The sequence below is a fragment of the Phocoena phocoena genome, chromosome 2 (genome assembly GCF_963924675.1).
Source record: "Phocoena phocoena chromosome 2, mPhoPho1.1, whole genome shotgun sequence".
NCBI classification, from domain to species: Eukaryota; Metazoa; Chordata; class Mammalia; order Artiodactyla; family Phocoenidae; genus Phocoena; species Phocoena phocoena.
Genome location: NC_089220.1, coordinates 31,962,457 through 31,971,800, shown reverse-complemented (window position 1 = coordinate 31,971,800; position 9,344 = coordinate 31,962,457). Strand labels below are relative to the sequence as shown.

Here is a 9,344-nt window from a genome sequence, read left to right as displayed (position 1 = left end):
CATGACCCCCAAACCTTCCATTTAAACAATACCGCAGCTCCTTAGACTTCTTACTATAACTAACCCGTAAGTCCGTGATATGGTTAAAATATTCACTTGAGCATCAGGGAGCGCCCTCCAAAGCGCAACCGTAAATTGCAAGCAGCAAGGGGTCAGAGATGGCCAGATATTTTTGCAAAGCCTGAGTTTCTTTCACCCAGTATGCTTCAGGGTATTAAAAAAAAAACTTAAGATAAAGAAGAGGTGTGGGGATTTCCCCGGTGGTCCCTCCAGTGGTTAAGAATCAGGGTTTCCACTGCAGGGGGCACAGGTATGATCCCTGGTCGGGGAACTAAGATCCTTCATGCCGCAGCACGGCGAAAACAAACAAACAAAAGGTGTCATTTGCCTTAGGGTGTTTTTATGGGGGAGATAATTATGAACTGAACTTCACGGCCTAACGGGAACCAGACAGTCTTCCACCGTGGTCCCTCCGGCGCCGAGAACCTGACGGCCACGCCCATGCCAGGTCCCTCCCCTCGGCCCCGCCCACCTCGGGGGCGGGTCACTTAGGCCGTCACCATAATGAGGTCCGGCCCCCCGACACCTCTGTCCCCGACCCAATGGGGCGGTGCCAGGGGCGGTCCCGGAAGTGACGCAAGGACGCGCCCTCCATTTTGTAGGACGCCAGAACAGCTAAGTGCGTCAGTTGTGGAGAGACGTAGAAGAGTTGAGTCCTGGTCTGCGGGGAGGCTGCCGGCTCCGTTGCAGACTACGGACCTCTCTGGGTCTCAGCTGCCAAAGATCCTGTCCGGTAGGTGAGTGGCTCACTTTGAGGGAAAGGCTTCTCGGATCGAGGCTTCTTCATGGCCGCTCAGATCGCGAGTGGTCAGGGCTGCTCTCTGTGCGGAGGACGGCGTCCAATGAGCGCAGTTTATTCGAGGTGGGCGCTGGGGCACGTCTCCCTTTGGGTATTGTTTGAGGGGACCTGACGGGGGAAGGGCGGTCCTGGTCACGGTCGTTTTTACAGAGGGGTCGTGTGCCCCTCCCTGCCTCCTTACTTCACTCTCCGAACCCGGAGAGTAGTGGGCCGAGACCTTTGCTCGGGGTGTGGTCGGGGCTGTCCCAGGGCGGGTACAGTGACCCGGAGCGGTGGGGTCGGGGGTGGGGGGGAGGGGACAGGGAGTTTGGCACGGGCGGCTGTCCCCACCGCCGGCTCCGAGGCCGCCATTTTGTGACTGCTCCGCGGCCGCCCGCCGCCGTCTGCGCAGGCGAGGCGGTGGCGTCGCGAGATTCCGGCTTCCACCCGCTGTGACTCTCCTGGGAGGCGGCGACGCGCGCGCAGCCCGTCGCCATTGGGCTGGCCTTGCGGAGGGGGGGTCGGCTCCGCCCGCACTTCTCGGCCTTTCCTGACTGCGGCAGACGGGAGGGGGCCAGAAGAGCCGGGGAGAGAGTGCGGCTGCGCAGTTCCAGAGGCGGCAGTGGGCGTTGCGGTTGCTGCGGTCTGGGCCCAGGGAAGGATCGTGTTGGGAGCCGAGTTTTAATTTTGTCTGCAAGGGACCTGGCCTAGTTAAGAGGCACTCTTGGCAGTCTTGTTTATAACATCACCGGGTAAACATTTTATTTTATGCCGTTTATGTTTTTGATCCCTTGACCAGACATTCTTCTGACATTTCACCGGTGTTATCTCAATTGAATTATTTCCTGACAGGAAGTACTAGCGGGACATGAGTGGCTGTCGCGTATTCATCGGGAGGCTAAATCCAGCGGCCCGGGAGAAAGACGTGGAAAGATTCTTCAAGGGGTATGGACGAATACGAGATATTGATTTGAAAAGAGGCTTTGGTTTTGTGGTGAGTATTTAGAACTGGTTGACTTCTCTGTTGTTAAGTGCGTAAAGATGGTGGTAAGCAGTGCCTTTGATTTTACTGAGTCCAGCTAGAGTATCTTTAGGAAATGCTTTGCATCATCGAGGCAGTGAATTTTCTTAAGGGATAAAAGAGCCTCACTACTGGCTGAGAGAAATCACTGCTGGTCGCTTTTTGATGTGGCTGAGCTATATGCTGTTGTCATTAAGATACTCTTCCTAGGCTTTCACAGGTATTTACTGGTTTTAATGGGTTGTAGAATACACTTTTAAAGGTGTATGAAGCATTTGGGTTTTTTCATGTTTGTATTTTAGGAATTTGAGGATCCCAGGGATGCAGATGATGCCGTATATGAACTTGATGGAAAAGAACTCTGCAGTGAAAGGTGAGGATCTTGTTTTTAGTTTTATCACTAGTTAGCACCGCAGAAATAGAGCAGACTAGGTCAGCTGGCTGTTTATTTCTAAATAGTTTCTGACATAGCTTAAGTGGATAATGAAGATGTTTCTTCCCTTTCTGTAGGGTTACAATTGAACATGCTAGGGCTCGATCTCGAGGCGGAAGAGGTAGAGGACGCTACTCAGACCGTTTTAGTAGTCGCAGACCTCGAAATGATAGACGGTATGTGATGGATGGTGGATGGCTGCTTTGAACAAGCGTTACTGCAGGAGGAGTCTTTAACGTTTAAAAACCATTAGCGATAAGCGATTCTGCTGTTTATGTATAATCAGTTCTGTTACGTCCACTGATCCTGTGTGTGTCATAAAATAATGCAGAAACTGTTGGCGGAAGTCATTTGAATGACTTGTCATATCTGATTGCTTGAACTTGCCCACAACTGAACACAATAAGTGCACGTTGCTTCATTTCTTCCATTGTGAGCGCTCATTTTCTTCCTCAGAAATGCTCCACCTGTAAGAACAGAAAATCGGCTTATAGTTGAGAATTTATCTTCAAGAGTCAGCTGGCAGGTTCGTTGAAATACAGTTTTGAGATACTGTAATGTGGCTTTTTAAATATTAGTGGGTAGCTAATGTTTTTATTAATGTTTTATTAAAAGTAATTTTAATTTTAAATTAATGGACTTAATCGTAATTTTAAAATTTTAATTAAATGTAATTGGGGGATATTTCAAACTTTAATATTAGTGATCAAATGTAAATGTTTTGAGGATATATTTTCTTGTTTTTTAAAATCAATTTTAACCAAATATTAAACCCTTTATTTGCCAGCCTATCTGTGTCGTTGGCCTTATGACGAGGAGTGCCTGTGGGTTATCCTAATCGTTGTCTTGGTCACTCTTGGTTGGGCCTGGTTGACTTTGCCAGTCAGCTCCTACAGTGATCAATTGGCCACCTCTAGATCTGTGTTTGCCGGTCTAGACGTAATCGGTGCACTTCCTTGAAGTGCCAGGTTGCAGCGATCCCAGAGCGTTGATAACGTGATCTGATCCCTAAGTTGAGAGCTGTCTTCCTGTAACGCTTCCGAATAAGAGGTCCTGGTCGAAAAGAGTTGAAAGATACGAAATTAGGTGGTCGTTGGAATCCTGATCGCAGTAAAGTGGTCCTTGGTAACTACACAAGAGTAGAACATGTCTGCATCCGCCAGTAGTCTGCTAATAGGGAGGGCTGTGCGATTAAAGGCTTCCATCGATTGGGTAGTGTCCTTCAAGTGGGTGGCGAAGAGCCAGTCGGGCATATGTCATGAAGGTTTCTCCGACCGATTAATGGTTTGCTGCTTGACTAGCCTAGGGAAATAATAATAAAGGTAAAGTAAACTTTTTTAATGACATATGGGGCACAAGATAACTGGTGTCTTGTAAATGTTTTGTTTTTAAATATAAAATTTCTAGTTTAGTCTTTACTTTAAAAATATGTATTGTTTCTTTTTGTTTTGTTTTTGTTTTTTTGTTTTGTTCTGTTTTTTTCCTTTTGTATTGAGCTCAGTATAGACTAATACTACTTTAATGTTAAAATCTGAATTTCCTGGCATTTTGCTTAAAAGCAATATGCTATTTGCTTATTTCGTGCCCTGACATATATTATTTTTAAATTCTGATAGAATACAAGTGTGGTAAATACCATGTTTGTACTTTATCTAACATCTTCTCTTTCAGTAGTCTTGTTCTTATACAATGTGGTTGTTTGTGTGTCATGTTTCCTTTTCTCTGCTTAACACGATCGTCTTGTGTTAAGGATCTCAAAGATTTCATGAGACAAGCTGGGGAAGTAACCTTTGCGGATGCACATCGACCTAAATTAAATGAAGGGTGAGTATGTACTGGAGTATGAGAGCATTTTAAAATACTCTGAAAGTTTTACTCTGAATGTTTGAGCTCTCAAAATTTGGACATGCTGGAATGTAGCAGTTCTCAGTCAGGGTTGAGTTTGCTCCTCAGGGTGCATGTGGCAGTTCTGGAGACCTTTTGGTTGTCATGGTTGAGGGTGCTGCTGGCGTCTTGTGAGAAGAGGTCTGGGATGTTAGTAATCATCCTATAATGCACAGGAAAGCTTCTCACCCCCAAAGAATCATCCAGCTTAAAATGTCAGCGGTTTGGAGGTTGCAGAGTCTTGCTCTCATGCTGTTTTATCCGTAAAGAGATTACTCAATATAGCAATAGCAAAATGAACATTAAAAAGGTACTTAAACTAGACTGGTAACATAGTTTGTGAGACTACAAGAAGTATATAACTTTACAAATGGCATTTTTTTCTTTGTAGGGTAGTTGAGTTTGCCTCTTATGGTGACTTAAAGAATGCTATTGAAAAACTTTCTGGAAAAGAAATAAATGGGAGAAAAATCAAATTAATCGAAGGCAGCAAAAGGCACAGGTATCTCTTTAAATTGTTTTTTAATATAAATTTATTTTATTTTGGCTGTGTTGGGTCTTCATTGCAGCGCTTGGGCTTTCATAGTTGCGGCGAGCAGGGGCTACTCTTCATTGCGGTGCGCGAGCCTCGCATTGCGGTGGCTTCTCTTATTGCGGTGCACGGGCTCTAGGTGCTTGGGCATCAGTAGTTGCAGCACCTGGGCTCACTAGTTGTGGCTTGCGGGCTCTGGAGCGCAGGCTCAGTAGTTGTGGCACAGGGGCTTCGTTGCTCCGCGGCGTGTGGGTTCTTCCTGGACCAGGGATCAAACCCGTTTCCCCTGCATTGACAGGAGGATTCTTAATCACTGCGCCACCAGGGACGTCCTGTTTAAATTTTTAGGACAGAGTTTTATTTAATGGATTGTAGGGCCTGCTACTTAGTGTTTTTTGTTTTCTGTTTTCTTTCTTTCCTAGTAGGTCGCGAAGCAGGTCTCGTTCCCGGACCAGGAGTTCCTCCAGGTCTCGTAGCCGATCTCGTTCCCGGAGTCGCAAGTCTTACAGCCGGTCCAGGAGCCGGAGCCGGAGCCGGAGCAAGTCCCGTTCTGTTAGTAGGTCTCCTGTGCCTGAGAAGAGCCAGAAACGTGGTTCTTCAAGTAGATCTAAGTCTCCAGCATCTGTGGATCGCCAGAGGTCCAGGTCCCGGTCCCGGTCAAGGTCCAGATCAGTTGACAGTGGCAATTAAACTGTAAATAACTTGCCCTGGGGGCCTTTTTAAAAAAAAAAAAAAAATTCCCAAACCATACTTGCTAAAAATTCTGGTAAGTATGTGCTTTTCTGTGGGGGTGGGATTTGGAGGGGGGTTGGGTTGGGTTGGGTTGGGTTGGGCTGGGTATCTTTGTAGATGTGGACCACCAGGGGTTGTTGAAAACTAATTGTATTAAATGTTTTTGATAAGCCTTCTGCTCACATTTTTGTGAATGTCTGAAGTATATAGTTTGTGTATATTGACAGAGCTCTTTTATAACTAAAGCAAATTAATTTTTTTGTACTAGAAAAAATTTGAACGTTTTAGTTCCTGGTTATTCAAATATGTTAATACAGAATTAGTTTAATGCCTCACTTAAACTAATTAATAGCTTTGGACACTTAAAAGAGCTCTAAATTTGCTTGTACGTAAAGGCTTAATTTGAGTTTTCCTTGTTAGGGTCAAGGGTGTCCGTCCCCCCACCCTTTAACAGCTGCCTGGCAAAGACGTTAAAGCAGCTGTTTGTTATTGATAATAAAAGATTATAAAACTGCTTTTGTCTGTTTGTTTGAAGGAAGTATGGCTACATCCTCCTCCTTCCCCATGCACATTTGACACATTTAAAATCCCTGGTAGAGAAGGCTGTAATAGTGCGGTATGGTGAGCCTTTTTTTAAAAATTAGTACTGTTGACATTTCTTGGCTAGTCAGAAGATGGGCAAAGAAGTGTGAACTGTTCAAAACAGTGATAACCAACAGTTGTTACGACGGTTTCCCTTGTGCGTGATCCTCCTGTTCTTTAACCACCCAATTTTATTTGGTGTCACATTATTTAGGCCTTCCATAGCCAAGAGAAGGACAATTGGGAAGGAAGATTGTAAAATTTAATGTTTCATGCCTAACTTAAAGGTTGTAATATAATTTTGATGGTCGGAGATCATCACATAAAACTTTTAAAATCACTGCATATGAATGCTTTAAGGGGCTTTCACATGATTTTTCTTGTCCTGAGACATGGATGTAACAGTCTGTAGGGAAAACAGTTGGGTAGTGAAAACTGCCTAAGGTTCTACATCCATCTCTGTTAAGTGTTAGAGCCCTATACCTATAGGAAATTAGTTTTATTGTTTCTTCTAGGAATTTCATAGACTCATTTGAGTGCTAGTCTAGATAAATACTTGTAAGCATAACAGTGAATAACAAATAGTAGCCACTATGAAGTCCCTTGTCTGTATAGTCACTGAATCCTTAACTATTATATGTAGTATATATATAATTCCTGGTATTAGAACCCAGGAAGTCTAGTTCCAGAACCCCCAAACCACTCCACACTCATCTGACCTAACCTTTCAGGGATTTTGAGGAATGCAGAATTAGAAACCCGGGGAAGATTGGGCTTCCGCAAAGGTGGGGATTGGGTAGTGGGAATCTCCATATGTGGAGGCTAGGGTTAAAAGTTCTTGGCATGAAAGCTGCCCCGTGTTCAAAACTGCAGGACTCAGGCCATAAAATTGTGAAGCTGATCTTTTTAACGCAAACTCTTCTGGGGAGAGTTTGTGTGGTATACTTGTTTATTCACTTAGATGTGGGGTACTGCTTACTAAATGGGAACCTAGGTTTTTTTTCTTTACAGTGTATCTGAAATGGAAAGGCACAATTATTTTCCCCCTTGGGCTTTTTAGATATGGTAACTCAGGGTGATGTGGTGTAGTTTGACGTTTTACCAGTGACTTTTCACCTCTCTATCATTAAATAGGTAACATCAGTGGCTTACCACTTTAATAAACAAGATAAAGCCCTTTCTTTGAACAAGTGGCAGAGATGACTAAGTTATTTTGAACTGATAAGTTGGCCTGAATTCCCAGATACAGGACATGAGAAGTAATGAGTGTGGGTATATAATCCTAAGCAAAGTTTTAGGACCAGGTTTTGCAGGGCGTAATGTAACTCGTTTTGTGTTGGGCTGTGCTGCCGGGAGTGTGGGATTTTAGTTCCTGGACCAGGGATCGAACCTGTGCCCCCTGCAGTGGAAGCACGGAGTCTTGAGCACTGGACCGCTAGGGAAGTTCTTGTAGCTCGCTTTTTATATACAGTTGGCCCTTGAACAGCACAGGTTTGATCTTCATGGGTCCACTTATATATAGACTTTTTTCAACAAATACGCGTTGCTGTATTACATGATCCATGTTTGGTTGAATCAGTTGACGTGGAATCTTAGGTACAGAGGGCTGACTAAAGTATACTCGAATTTTCAGCAACATGGAGGTTGGCTGTTCAGGGGTCAACTTAGTCCTCTAAGGAAAGTTTGAGTGTAATATATCTCAAGTTCAGCCATTCCTTCCTCAAAAAGCTGAACTTAACATTTGTTTTGCCTCACCCAGTCTGCTAGTAGATGATGTCAGCTAGAGAGAGAAAACAGTTTGAACAGGTATGTAAATGTGGGTAAAATATGTAAGGCTGATAGGTGGTAGATCTTCTCACAGTTTTTTTTTTAAAACAAATTTGCATTTTTAAGATGTTGTTAGTGACCCAAATTATTGGTGTTCTGGTGCTGGGAGTACTGGTCTGGACATTGGCCAGACCTAAAATTTACTTGTCTTGGTTTCAATCGAACCTAATCACATTAAGTGGTATGAAAATTAGAAGAAACTCTAGGCATGGTCAGCTGTTTGCAAGTGTTCTTATTAGTTTGTTAATCTTTCACTTTTTTTTTTTTTCCCTAGATTTATTTTATTTATTTATTTATGGCTGTGTTGGGTCTTCGTTGCTGTGTGCGGGCTTTCTTTAGTTGCGGCGAGCACGGGCTACTCTTCATTGCGGTGCACAGGCTTCTCATTGCAGTGGCTTCTCTTGTTGCAGAGCATGGGCTCTAGGCACACGGGCTTCGGCAGTTGTGGCTTGCGGGCTGTGGAGCGCAGGCTCAGTAGTTGTGGCGCACGGGTTTAGTTGCTCTACGGCTTGTCGGTCTTCCTGGACCAGGGCTTGAACCCGTGTACCCTGCATTGGCAGGTGGATTCTTAACCGCTGCGCCACCAGGGAAGCCCTTTCACCTGTTCTTTTATGCCTATAAGCCAGATGGAAAATGTCTGAATTTCATTGGGGAAAATTTGAAACTTAAGGATTTTAGTTACTTTACTTTGACTTAGCAACCGCTAATTTCGGCAATAGCTTACAGTACTCTGAATTTGGAGGGAGCAAAATGTGAAAACTACTGATACCTAATGAAGGGATGGGACAGATGATTAGTGAAACTATTCTGTTGGTATTTGTACTTTTTTGGCTTTTCTTTTTTAAAGTTTTCATTCTCTTCTGGAATTGTGTTCTTCAAAATGTTCTTTCATTTGATTATGGCTGAGGTTTTGAGTTTGTCTTATCCAAGTGTTTTTGCATTTTATCACGTCTGCTTTTGCGTACTTGGTGTCATGTTCTCAGGAGCTTTAATTCCAGTGATGTCAAAAGGGAAGGAATGGGATCTGAATATTTAAGGTTAGAAAGGACTTCTGAAGTTTGTTAATCCTACAGTACTCTGAGCTTGTATTTCCCTTTTGGGTCACAAAACTTGGAACAGAATTTGGGTATTTGATTTTAGGGTAAGAACCCATTTATTGACTAGTTCAGAAATTGCTTTTTTATGCCTATCAGGCACTGGTCTAGAGATGCAAGGGCAAAAGGCAGTTTTGGTTCCTGCCTTTGTAGGGCTGTCATTGAATAAGTCTTTTATTTTTTAAACAAGTATCAAGTTGTAAGCTGGGAATAGGTGAGGCTTTTTGGGGGAGACTCCCACTTTGTCCTCCACGCAAGGCTTGATGATTCTGATAGTTTATGGTGGAAATGCTAGAGAAAGAGACCCCACTGGTGGTGGTTCATCTTTCTGCTCTCTGTATAGTTTGCCACGTTGGCTTTCTGAATTGCCTTCTGACCAGAATCCAGGTCACTGGGGAAGG

General features: G+C 44.0%; 1 protein-coding gene across 3 annotated transcripts; it reads left to right on the top strand.

The window, feature by feature from the left end:
* Window positions 1-683: 683 nt before the first annotated feature.
* Window positions 684-5,955, top strand: SRSF5 (serine and arginine rich splicing factor 5). 3 transcript variants are annotated; one of them, XM_065871281.1, is made up of 8 exons: window positions 684-793; window positions 1,691-1,832; window positions 2,162-2,232; window positions 2,370-2,468; window positions 2,749-2,818; window positions 4,043-4,116; window positions 4,568-4,678; window positions 5,134-5,955. In XM_065871281.1, exons 2-8 carry the CDS (start codon window positions 1,707-1,709, stop codon window positions 5,396-5,398), a joined length of 816 nt encoding a protein of 271 aa, XP_065727353.1. In that variant the 5' UTR covers window positions 684-793; window positions 1,691-1,706; the 3' UTR covers window positions 5,399-5,955. The 3 variants fall into 3 exon arrangements, with proteins under 3 accessions (XP_065727353.1, XP_065727352.1, XP_065727354.1); XM_065871280.1 differs by having other exon boundaries at window positions 696-797; window positions 5,131-5,955; XM_065871282.1 differs by lacking the exons at window positions 684-793; window positions 4,043-4,116; window positions 4,568-4,678; window positions 5,134-5,955 and adding an exon at window positions 3,080-3,130 and having other exon boundaries at window positions 1,707-1,832.
* The last annotated feature ends 3,389 nt before the right edge of the window (window positions 5,956-9,344 follow it).

Excerpts from the sequence above, each read along its gene's own strand:
- SRSF5 (XM_065871280.1), top strand. The coding sequence starts at position 1,707 with ATGAGTGGCTGTCGCGTATTCATCGGGAGGCTAAATCCAGCGGCCCGG. Across the intron at positions 1,833-2,161 it reads AAAGAGGCTTTGGTTTTGTG|GAATTTGAGGATCCCAGGGA; the intron begins GTGAGTATTTAG and ends TTTGTATTTTAG. Across the intron at positions 2,469-2,748 it reads AGACCTCGAAATGATAGACG|AAATGCTCCACCTGTAAGAA; the intron begins GTATGTGATGGA and ends TTTCTTCCTCAG.